The 12,367-nt window shown below is 42.5% G+C and overlaps 1 protein-coding gene across 1 annotated transcript in view; it reads left to right on the top strand.

The window, feature by feature from the left end:
* The window catches only part of LOC112114429 (tetraspanin-15-like), a 201,036-nt gene extending 193,511 nt beyond the window's left edge, over positions 1–7,525 (top strand). Inside the window, exon 9 of the mRNA XM_026657379.2 lies at positions 7,183–7,525. Coding sequence (XP_026513164.2) covers positions 7,183–7,407 — 225 coding nt within the window. The 3' untranslated portion in view covers positions 7,408–7,525. The remainder of the gene's footprint in view (positions 1–7,182) is intronic.
* Positions 7,526–12,367: the final 4,842 nt, after the last annotated feature.

Raw genomic sequence — 12,367 nt, 5'->3', positions numbered from 1 at the left:
GGCCTTCCATTCCTATGATTCAATGATATTCTAGTGTGGGCTCCTTCAATCTCTCCTGGTAGTTTAATAGCACTGGAGCCTGAATTCCTCTGCTGATTCCAGGACAGCATGGTCTAATGGACTTAAGTACAGTAGTGGAAGTCAGGAACATGTGAGATCTCATCCTGGTTTTGCCATTGAAGTATCAGGTGCCCGTGTGCAAAGCACTTAAGCTCTTGCTAAGGACAACCTGGCCCTTCATTTACACAGTGATGGACACTATCGTATAAGAACTGGATAGAGCTAACAAGTGGCATTAGATTTTTGAAATGCGAGTCTTAAACCTTTTTCTTAGTGGGCTCTGGAGAGCACTGCCTACTGTTTTAGAGCATGACTTTCCTCTTTGTTTCTGACCTGAGTTTGCGGTCAGCATAGCAGCAGTAATGAATATGTGATGAAATAAAGTGTTTTGAATTTCTAAGCTGGCTATCAGATTCCATCAACCAGAAGTCTACCTGCTTTACTTATTTCTTTCTGCTTCAATTCTATGGCATAAGAATCAGTTGAACCTTAGAAGTTCTGTATATTCCATTGCACAATTTCTGGATTGTAAATAGTGTCGGGAGGCTAATGTATTCCTCATGCCTTTAGTGATGCATGATTCTTGAAAGAATAGCATGAGGACACATTACTATCTATTTTAGTAATGAATTGTTTTCAAAGCCACAGGGCATAAAACAAACTTATTAGAAGATCATTTGAGCTGCAAGATATGTTGATTTCAAGCCATCTGGATAGCTAAATGATGTGAAGTGTTCTGAAGATTCTAATGTTCACTTTACTTTCCATTTCTGTGGTTTTATTTTCTAACAAATAATACGAATAAAATCTTAGTGTTTCATTTATATCGGGGTAGCCAAACCACAGCTCGTGAGCCACATGCGTCTCTGTTACAGTTAGTGCAGCTTGCAGAACCCCCTACACTCCCCCATTCTCCACCTACCATACTGGGAGTGGGGAGCTCAGGACCTCTGCCTTGCAGCGGGTTGGTTGGGTAGGGCCTTCTGCCCAGTGGAGAAGGGGTTCTCGAGGCTTCAGCCCCATGGGGCACGCATGCTGTGGCTTGGGATTTCAGTAGGATCAGGGCCAAGCCCCGGCAGCCACCTCCTGCGGGGCTGAAGCCCCGAGCCCCAGAATAAGAATGGCCATACTGGGTCAGACCAAAGGTCCATCTAGGCCAGTGTCCTGTCTGCCGACAGTGGCCAATGCCAGGTGCCCCAGAGGGAACGAACAGAACAGGGAATCATCAAGTGATCCATCCCCTGTTGCCCATTCCCAGCTTCTGGCAAAGTATCTTGTGCAGGTATGTCCCTGCTCTCAAACTTCTGAAGATTGTCGTATGTGGCTTGGAGAGTCAGTAAGTTTGGCCACCCCTGATTTATATAATGCCTTTCAAACAGAAGAATCCCTAATAATAATACTTCTAAGATTGGGCATTTGACGGATCCAACAATAATTGGTCAATTGACTGGCCAAATATTGTCGAAAGATGGTCAAACATTTTAAAGCACTAATTTATTTGAACAGTGACCACAGAAACAAATCAGTAACAAGACGTCAGGGCACTCTTACCGGAATATTTGACAATATTTGACTGCCAGCTGACATTTGACCGGTCAATTGACCGGTTTGCCAAGCCTAACTTTGCACTCTGTAGCACCTCTCTAAGGATGATGATAACATACTGTTCAAGTGCCAGCAATGTACTCCGTGGTATAAAAACAGGAAACACGGGGACGGCCCCTGCCCCAAAGAGCTTCCACTATAAGATAGACATAAAATAGACAGGATGCTCGGCGAAGCCCCGAGGATGGAACAACTGGGACTCTTAAAACAATTATTGTACTTTTAATTATCAAAGGGTGTGCTTGCCACTGTGAGGTTGATCCTGGTTCTCTGCTATACAGCCTCCCAGCTCCCTTACTATCGTGACCTGTGAATAAGGGAAGACCTCTGCATGTACTAGATGATTGCTGCTTACTCTGAGCCATTGCATAGAAGCCTTTGTTGTTACAGCTTTAGATTGGATAGGGTCAAGTACTAGCAACTTCCATACCAGCAATGTGTATTGCATGAGAAACACTGTCATATGTGCTGGATGTCCCACAAACACTGGGCAAGTCATTCTAATGATCAGTTTTAATAAAAGATGTTGCATAGCGTGCTATTCATAAAATAACGCAACAGCAATGGATGGCTGAAACTAGACCCGGCAAAGAGCATGCTGTAGCGAACAATCCTGAACTGTTAGGGGAATGCGCTATGTGCCCTAATTGGTCATAGCCTTCTCTTACTTCTGTGACTGATTGAACAACTGTAAAGTAAAACTAGACATCTGTAGGCTCCATCAGTATTAGTGTTCCATGGGAAGTGCAAAATTGTTGGTCAGTCTCAGAGGCCAAGTCAACTTCAAGCATAATTTTCGGATCACCTGCATGGACCATTAGCATGAATGGCAGAGCTTCCCTTCTTTTTCCAAAGAGAAATTAATAAATCCGATGTTGTTAATGTTTATCTGTTCACTGGAGACCACTGATTTGATTAGTTATTACCCCATAGTCAATTTAGTGTTATGTCTGTCTGCAAATTGTGTAGCTTCTTGTTGGCAAACTCATTTTCCATTCTACTTAATGGCAAAACTGTTGTGTAATTTAAAGTGCATTACACCCAGGCCTATTTATCCCCATTTGTCTCTTCCTTTTAACATTCTCAGTTTCCAGACAATTTCACAGATTGATTAGGACTCAAATAAATCATTATTATAATTTTTCAGCTCTAAAAACAATATGCCACAATAATGTGTTAGACTCAAATTAATAAATGTGGCAGATGCAGTTTGGTTACTTCCTGATTTACACTTCAATGTCCTTTAAGCAATGTTACAAGAAAACATGTTTGCTAATAGCATTCGCAAAATGATAGGGAAAGCCCTGCGGACTTCAAATTAGGTTATCTTAAACCATAGGATTATATAGCTTTAATCTTACACAAAGCTCCTACACCATGGCATGAAGTGAATTGCTTGGGAGAATAAACTCCATGTAACTTAGTAACATACTCCTCTTAATGCATTGCCCCAGCTGGTATGTGTGCTCTTTCTGCACTGTATCTCAGTGCAGTTTTGGTCATTCAGAACTTAAAAAACAATTCATCACCTACAGAGGCCTATATAGAGGGCAAGTCAACCCCTTCCTCCCACCACAAGCTTCGGAAAAGTTCAATTCAATTCAATTCAAAACATTGTGTTCCTTTCCGCACACTAGACTCATTGCCCTGTGTGTTCCCATCACAGTACTGTAATAGCTGCAGAGTAGTATATCATGGGAGTGACCTACTCTTGGGTGATAGCACTGCATAAACAGCAAAAGGTCTCGAGGGATTGCCCTCGCTCCTTTGTTTCAAACATCTAAGCACATGAGCATGTGGCAGCAGGGTCTGCACAGCAATTTAGGACTGGTCTACTAGTTATACTGCAAGTGCAATTTTCAAACATAAATACCCAAACAATGCATTCGAATTCTATATTGGAATTCTCACTTGGCACTTGAATGTGTCAGTGCCTGTTTAATGTGATTTGAGCATCTAAATATGGATCCCAATGTCCTTAAGGCACTTGTATTTCCAAATTGAGCCCATCTGGCTCAAAACAATGAATCACAGGCAAAGGCTGCCTAGCCTTCTGAGAGAAGGCTTCACTGCTTACAGAGCACTTCTTAGGGCAGGTCTACACTTACTTCCTGGTCCGGCCGTAAGCAATCGATCTTCTGGGATCGATCCCGGAAGTGCTCACCGTCGACGCCGGTACTCCAGCTTGGCGAGAGGAGTACGCGGCATCGACGGGGGACCCTGCCTGCCGCATCTGGACCCGCGGTAAGTTTGAACTAAGGTACTTCAAATTCAGCTACGTTATTAACGTAGCTGAATTTGCGTACCTTAGTTCGAAGTGGGGGGTTAGTGTGGACCAGGCCTTAGTCTCTTCTGTTTCACAGCAAGATGTTTCAAATTGAATTGTTTCTAGCCAGGAGCATGGATCTGGAAGAACTAAAAGAAACACAAGGTTCCAGAGCAAAATATAATGAACGAGGTGTGTCTACTGTGGTTGGGTTTCCAATTTTGCAAACCCAAGAGTTTGGACAGTGTTCAGATTAGCATCTCAACTTTAGAACGCTTATCCAAACCAAGCCAAAGCATCTGAGGTATGCCCACCAGTCATCATTATTGTTCATCAGGGTCCGTCATTCCACTGTACTTGGATTCATAACACCATATTCAGCTCACATGTCAGTGGGCCTTCTGTACTGAAGTCAATGCAGTTGTGCCCGTGGGCATCAGAGATTGAAATTGGCCCAAAACCTTTTTCTTCCAAGGAAACTGCCATCCTCCGAAATCTGAGTAATTGAGGGGTTAATACCAAATAAGCCACATGCCGGATTTTGCTGGAACGCCTGATGTTCCAAATGAGCCCAGGAAATCTCTGATTATTACTGTTATCATCATCTGTTCTGTAAATAGTGTCTTGTACCTGTTTTTACCCTAATAAATTATCTCCCTAGCATTTTGCTCATAATCACCACTGTTGTGCCGTTTATAAGAAAATGTCAGGTGAACGCAAAGTGATACTTTAAATCTTGTGCTAATGAAATAGTTTTTTTAGATCAAAATGCTTTATTATTTTGTTTCTCTGCATGGCAGCATATAAATAACACACTGAACCACCTCTTTCCTTCTGGCATGATAAAGTTTTTAGTAAAAAATCCAATAATTTGCCACTCTTCCCATAATGTGCACTGTGGCTGTACAATACTGTGATTTCAGACCTAACTGTAATCTGGTTAGCAAGGTACTAGCGTTATAATTAATGAGATAAAGCCATTTAAGAGTGTAATATAAATGAGGCCATTATTCTAGCTGAGAATTTAATGGGAACTTGGTTTTTGTAATTTTGTATTAGGCGGTTTGCATTGTTTCTTCATTTGCTGTGTGGTGGTTACCAGAGAAACTGAGCTGATAGCTGAAAGGTTAAGGGCCTTGCTTGGAGCAGAGGGATGGTCCAGTGGTTAGGGCTCTAGCCTGGGACTTGGGAGAGCAGGGGTCAAGCACATGCCCTACTAAAGATTTTGTGTGTTATGCTGGGCCCATCATTTATTCTCTCGCCTGTACAGAGGGCAGTTCTACTACCCCCAATCTCAGAGGGGTGCCTGAGAATAAATATGTAAAAGGTTGGGCAGTAACGGGGGCCATAGAAGTACCTAAAACAGATCAACTCTGAGAGACTGAGTATCAAGGCTGGGCCTTAAACCTGAAAGAATGGAGAAATTAGTGCCTCAGAAGAACTGAGCGCCCAAACATCACGCCACAGTTAACAGGAGCTGAAAATCAGGCTACAGCTAACTCAGGAGGTTGCTAACTAAGGGATGCAAATCCAGTTCTGATCTACATCACTCATTCATATCCATCGCAGATCAGCAGCAAAGACAAGCCTATATGATGGCTCTTGTTTGATCCACATGAAATAGCTGGTGCCTCAGTTCCATTTCTAATAAATGGGATGTGTCCCCCTGCTGGCAACCTCAGCAGGGAGGCCAAAGACTGAATAGACCATTGAAACGGAACCTTTTTTCTAGAGCCAGAATAACAAAAATTAGCAGGCTGTTGTGGAGGAACGTATGCTGCCACTGCTTGTGCTGCTAATCAAGAGAGAACTTCACTCTTCAGGGACCCCAGTTCAGTAATTTGCATTCATCCAAGAATCTCAAAGAAGTTCTTTTCAAGCATTAACCATGTATTTCTGCTAAGACTCCTGCCTGTCCTCTTTGTACAGATGGGCAAATGGAGGCAGAGAGTGGGGAAATGACTTGTCCTAGGTCACCCGGCAGGATAATATCAATGCCAGGATTAGAACCAGGGAGCTTCTGGTTCCTGTTTATGGGCATAGTCCACTCAAAGCCAAGTTAGTCAAATCTCATACTTCAGAGCATGATCTGATACCATTCAGTGGTTAAGAGGAGATTTGTTCTCCTATACATATTGCCACACAATTGACTAGATGCATTATATTGTATTGGCTTTTTGCCTTTCTCTGCAGTATTTAATATTGGACTTTGCTGAAGGCAAGATCCCAGACCTCATGGTCTGAACCAGTTTGGTGAATTTATTCACTCAAATGGACAATAACATCGACTCAAGTAATGCTGATATTTTTGCTTTGATGGCTTTGTTTGGATGCATAAATAATGACAATCAAAAATTACTGCACTTTCTCATCTACATTTGGAGAAGCCACCGGAGATTGTCTGGCTTAAATCCTTATAGTTGAACTGTCACAGATTCCTTGGAAATGTTACATCTCCTCTCTTGGGCCTATAAGAGCCTGACTGTCTTGTGCTATCATTGCTGTGCCCAGGCCGCAAGTCTGTGCATGTGATGTAAACCAAGTAGGCATTTAGGACTGTCACAGCAGATAAGGGGAATCAGTCTTTTGAGTGACTGAGGGAGAAATTGGAAAAGGCCAAGAGAGATGTTCACCAAACTAAATCAAATTCTTGTTCCTTTTAATGCACCTTCACCTACCGAAGCAGTAATAATGTTATATAGCACTGAAGGATCCCAAAGTGTGTTAGATACTGTGTATATCGGGCTCATTTACCTACCACTGAAATGCAGCCAACTTTACCATCGTACACGTTTGCTGCTATGCACAAATAGCTTTACAAAATAGCTCATTTTAAGAGCAGTTTCTCCACCTGAAATTCAAGGAGGCAAAATGGAATAAGCCCTACTGGAATTTGACCAGAACACGAGGGCTAATGCACCTCCTCTTGCAAAATAAAAAGTGTCGGGGGATAACTTTCAGAGCATGTTTAAAAGACTGCACCTGTAGCAGCACAGTAGTGCTGGGACATTCAGTACAGACTTAGAGCTGAATAGTACCGCCTACATCTCTTCCTGCAGCATCTTCGTTTTCCCTGGACATCTCCCATCCAAGTTCTGATTAGGCTCAGTCCTGCCTAGCATGAGACCTGAGGATTTATTAACATGGCCAGGTTTAAAAGACCTTTAAAATAAAAATTTCTTGTATTTAAGGAACTGCATAAAGAGTTGACAACACTAAATCTAATCCCTTTCAATGAATGTTTCTTGCAGGTACTTGGCCTGGTTATGGCCTGGTTATATTGGCGAAAGCTTGACGACATATACTGCAGACTGGACACTGTTGATTTCAAGGCACTTGAGGTGATAGACTTCAAAGCAGTGGACTTCACAGGTGCTGGCTGGTGCTTGTGTTTTCCCAGAGAAGGAGGCTACATTCCCGTCAATGTCACAGACGATGACGATGATGAAGAGGTTATCTGTCAAAGTAAAGTGTGAAGAGGTTCTGGTATCCTCAACGTGGCAGTTCAGAGCACAGCGCACCTGAAGGCGCAGACTAGAGAATGTGTGATGGACCTTAAGTAGGGAAATAACTAGACATCACACCCACTCATGCTTCATCCTCAAATTCATGGGATATCTTAGCAGGAATTCTAAAATAACTTAACATGGATACATGAGTAAGAATCAGCACACCCTGAAGGCACACAAAAGTGCCATAGTTTACATGCACTGTCTTGGCAACCCCAAGTATTTGTATATATCTCCTTTTTACAAAATAAATGTAACTTTTTCTTTAATCTTACTTGTTTCTGATGCATATTTTTAGCTTCCAGAGACTGTGTGGAATTGGTAGAAAACACTGCAGTTAGCTATGGAAATATGAGTTTTAATATCCTGAGTTAGTCACAAAGAAAAGGCGGCCAGTCTGCAAAGAGAATGTCATTATAACTACCATCTCTTGCAAAGATGTGTTCTGAATGGCCTGTTCTTACCTGCACAATGTTTGATATTATTATCGCTATACAATTCTTCATTTCAGCTGTCTCTCTTGACTGCATAAGGGTCAAATCTTGTACCCTTCTCCAGAGCAGTGGGAAGCTATGGCCCAGTGGAACTGATGTGGTTCTGCTCCTGGAAGAGGTCAGGGGCAGGAGGTTGTTTGGCTTTTTTGGAACTCCAGGCCAAGCTCTGCATCACCTGAGGACCACAGTACTCTGCTCATGAGAGGTGGTGTTGGCTACTCTAGTAGGTGACCTTCCTTCTGAGCCATAATGAACCAACATCCCCCAGCATGTTGCTGCCATCATGCATAGTTTTCAGATGAGCCACAAAAGTGAGATCTTGACCATTTTTGGTTATCAAGGTTCCCATAGCACTTTTTGAAAGTTGGTATATATGATAGATAGGTAGTGGTGACTTTAATATCCACATTAGATAATTACATTCTCTTTCTTTACATTCTCCTTGTATTTCCAGTGGGACGTGTTAGTCTCATCACTTCCTGTCCTTAGCAGTTGTGTTGCTGTGCTCAGTTACACAGCTGCTGCATTTCAGTGAAGGGTGAGGGGGTCCCCCGTCTACTTGTATATAAAAGCTCTTTGGTGTCAGTCAGGATGGAAGGCACTATCTAAAAGTAAAGAGGTAGCTTTTACGCTCTCTTGGGTAACTGGAACACAGACCCATTTGCCCAGAGATTCTTCTGTACCTTGCTTCATTGGAGGATGCCAATAGCTGTCTTGAAAAGGAATTGACTTTTCCAGGAATACGAGTCAGAATGGGGAGCCAGATCTTGGGTTATTGCTGCGAGTATATGTGCTGCTACTTAGCTAGGGGAGATTCCCGGGGAAATGGGAATATGTAGAGCTCTTAAACCCTCCAGAACATCACTGGTGAACAATTGCTTTACTTCTTATCCTCAGGAAATCAAAAACACCCACTTCAATGTCTGTGCTTGACCTTATTGCAATGTGATATCAGCTGGTTTTCATATTCATAGATTCCCAGGCCAGAAGGGACCATTGTGATTGTCTCATCTGACCACCTGAAAAACACAAGCTATAAGATTTCCCTATATTAATTTCAGCTGCAAATCCAATAGCTGTGCTTGAATAAGAAAAATATCCGAACTGGATTTTAAAATTTCCAGTTTGGAGAATCCACTGCGACCCTTGTTAAGTTGATCAGATTGTTAATTATTCTTGTTGTTTAAAAATTTGTTCATTTCTGGTCTGAATTTGTTCAGCATCAAGTGTTATAAAATTATCCATCTTGAAACTGACGAATAGTTTCTGCAATTATTAAATGTATAAGATGGATTGACGCAGAAAGTAGGATCAGACGGCTCAGGAGTTAGGGGGCTAGAAATGGGATGCGGAGCCTTTCATCTTCAGGATGCTTGTTCACCTCTATTCCCTGGTTTTTGCTAAATGGCATGCTGGAATTTGACACCTATCTGACAGCGTGTGCTCAGAGTAGGTGGCCATTTTTGTAGCTGCAGAGGAAAGCTTCAAAATAAATCAACTAGAATGTAACACAATGGGTAGGTGCATTATGCAAGGTTTTTCTCCGTGCTGAAGTACCCTTTGCTGGCCACTGCAGCAGGTGGGATACCAGACCCGATGTACCCGGTGTCTGATCAAGTATGGTAATCCCATGTTTCCATCAGCTGCAGACAGGACTTCAAGGTAGCCAGGTTATTAGGCCTGTTCCCTTTTAAGTTAATGATAAAACTGCTGGGGCCTGACACTTCAGAGGTTCTGGGCATCCACTACTTCCATTGACTTCAATGGGACCTGTCAGGTGCACTTTAGAAAACCAAGCCACTTATTGTCTGCAATTGCAGCAGGACTGAGTCCGTTGTAGCTTTCCTAAGACCTTCCAAAGCCGCCTTCCAGGTTCTAACCCCTACCCCACTCCAGAAAAGATCTTCTTTTAAAAATTCCTTTAGTTTAACCTAAATAGCCTCCTCCTATTTTAGTTTCCCTGTTTGAGATTTGAGATTTTTCTTTGCCCTCCTATGGAGGCATCTGCCTTGTTCAGCTTCTTGACAGGTCCCCTGCCTGCTCTGTGCCTTCCCCTACCAAGCTGTCACATCAGGAAGCAGTCATCCACAAGACTGTTTCTTTACATTTTTTTAAAAACTCTGGCTTCTGAGCCTTATGATGTATAATGCATACAGCAGGGAAGCATAAATCATTTAGCACGTAATTCACCTCTTACTTGATTTATTTATTTTAAGAAACTGTTTCAATGTGTAAGCGTAAAGGTTTCAGAGGAGTCTGTAAAAAAACAAAAAACAAAAAAAACCAACCTGGAGGGCAAAAGTACAATAGGAGAGAAAGAGATGGATACAATTTAAACCTTTGTCCTGGAGAAAGTCGTATTGTCCCAGACTGCCTGGATCATTCACCTTCTGCCGCTAGCTCCTCTTCAAAAGTCCTGATCTGGCAGGATGCAACTTCGGCCTGGGATTCTCATCTTCTTTTGGCATGCTAACAATTATGCTACACAGGCCTGATCCAGTACCCACTGCAGTCAATTGAAAGACTGGATCTGGCCCCAGGAGGCTTAAACTTCTACCTGTCCTGTTGGAAGGGAGAGTCTTTCTTTTTCTTTCTTTCTTTCTTTCTTTCTTTCTTTCTTTCTTTCTTTCTTTCTTTCACAAGAACTCAATGCTATTCGTGGAATTCAATCTATAGGCCAGGGAGAATTTTGCATCTCAAGGACTGTGCGGCCGTCATTCTGGGCAATTCTGGTTGGTTTCTCTCTCACAGTTGTGAGGAGTCTGACGTCCAGTTTGGATGTTCCCTGCCCCCAGTGAAAAAAATGATCCTACCCGTAGAGGGGGTTGGTCCTCTCTGAGGATACTGACTCCAATTCCAGATTCAGAGCAGGTGTTAAACCACTTTGACACCACAGGCCACTTGCTAGGAGCACGAGAGGCATACTTTATTTGCATGAAAATGTAATTTAAAAAAATAAATAAATTCTTAAGTGTAATCTCTTTCTTTTAACCATGTATGAAGGATGAGCTACATAAAAGCATCTGCTTGGTACATATCACCAGCAATGAAAGCCAAGCCATCCTACAGCCCAGTTAGAGAGGGAGATCAGACTGAAACCCCAGATTTTCAGAAAAGCTCAGCATGGTTGGGTGCACACTGGGTGAAGAACAGCTCTATTGTTTAAGCTGAGCACTTTGGAATCTTTAGTCTCCTGAAAAGCACAGGTGTGGATAACCAGTAGTTGGGCATGGGGCAGTGTTTAATACTCCAGGGAGCACAGTTGGCTCCCTCATTCATTTTGGACACCCTTGCACTGAAGTTTTCTGTAGGATTGTGGAGGCAATTGCATAGCACAAGTATTATTACTATTAGGAATTATTAACCAGTATCAGGATTGTGGTTTAACTAATGCAGTAATTAGATAGCAGGGTGTGACATTCTGTACCTTGGGGGAGCACCCTGTAACCCCCATATTCCTCATTTATATATAATTGTGATCTTGCATATAAAGCAGGCCATGTAAGGTATCAGGGGAAAGGTTATGAGCTGCTGAAAGTCATTTCTCCATCCATATATGTATATCATTAATGCATATGAAGTTATGAGAATTGTGTTGTATGGTTGTCACTAAAACATGCTGTAAGTTCTGTAAGTTAGGGAATCAGCCAGATATTAGCTCCCCAGAGGCAACAGCAAGGAAAGTAACTAACGCCCAGGGTGTCAAACAACCCATCAACAACCATTGTCCAGCAAGGGAGCTACAATTCAATGACTCACCTGCATGAGGCCAAACTAGGGGAATTGCTCAACCTTGCCTGGGGACTCAGCAATGCCCCCCAGACATGCCTGGACTTGTGTGTTCCCCAAACACATGGACTGAGGGTATAAAACAGAACAGAGCAGGCCCATGCCTCGCCTTTCTCCTTCCCCCACCCATGCTGCAAGCAACAAGGACACTGAGAAGACTTAAGATGAGGGGACTGGCCCAGATTTCAAGGGTGAAATCTGTGTACTATGAACTGCAATATCCAGTGGGGTGAGAAAAACTGCTTAATCTAGATGTTACCCAGTCTAATAGGGTTGAGAGTTTAGACTGCCTGCTTAGATTTTATTTCTTTTGGTAACTAACTCTGACTTTTTGCCTAACACTTATAGTCACTTAAAATCTATCTTTTGTAGTCAATACATTTGTTTTACTGTTTATCTTTACCAGTGAGTTTGCAAATCTGCTAGGGTTTTGCAAAGGCTGGTGTATATCCACTTTCCATTGATGAAGTGGTGAAGCAATTAATAAATTTGCACTGCTCATCTGGAGCAGTGCAAGATGGTATATTCCTGAGATACAGTGCTGGGAGTTGGGCGGGATTTGTTTCTGGTGCCTTTCTCTGTGTGATTCATGAGTGGCTCTGGGAACATTCATGCAATCTAGCTCCACATGCTGTTATGCTGAG

Source organism: Terrapene carolina, unplaced genomic scaffold (genome assembly GCF_002925995.2).
Source record: "Terrapene carolina triunguis isolate 2854851 unplaced genomic scaffold, T_m_triunguis-2.0 Scaffold53, whole genome shotgun sequence".
Taxonomy (NCBI): domain Eukaryota; kingdom Metazoa; phylum Chordata; order Testudines; family Emydidae; genus Terrapene; species Terrapene triunguis.
This window is presented reverse-complemented; position numbering and strand designations above follow the sequence as displayed.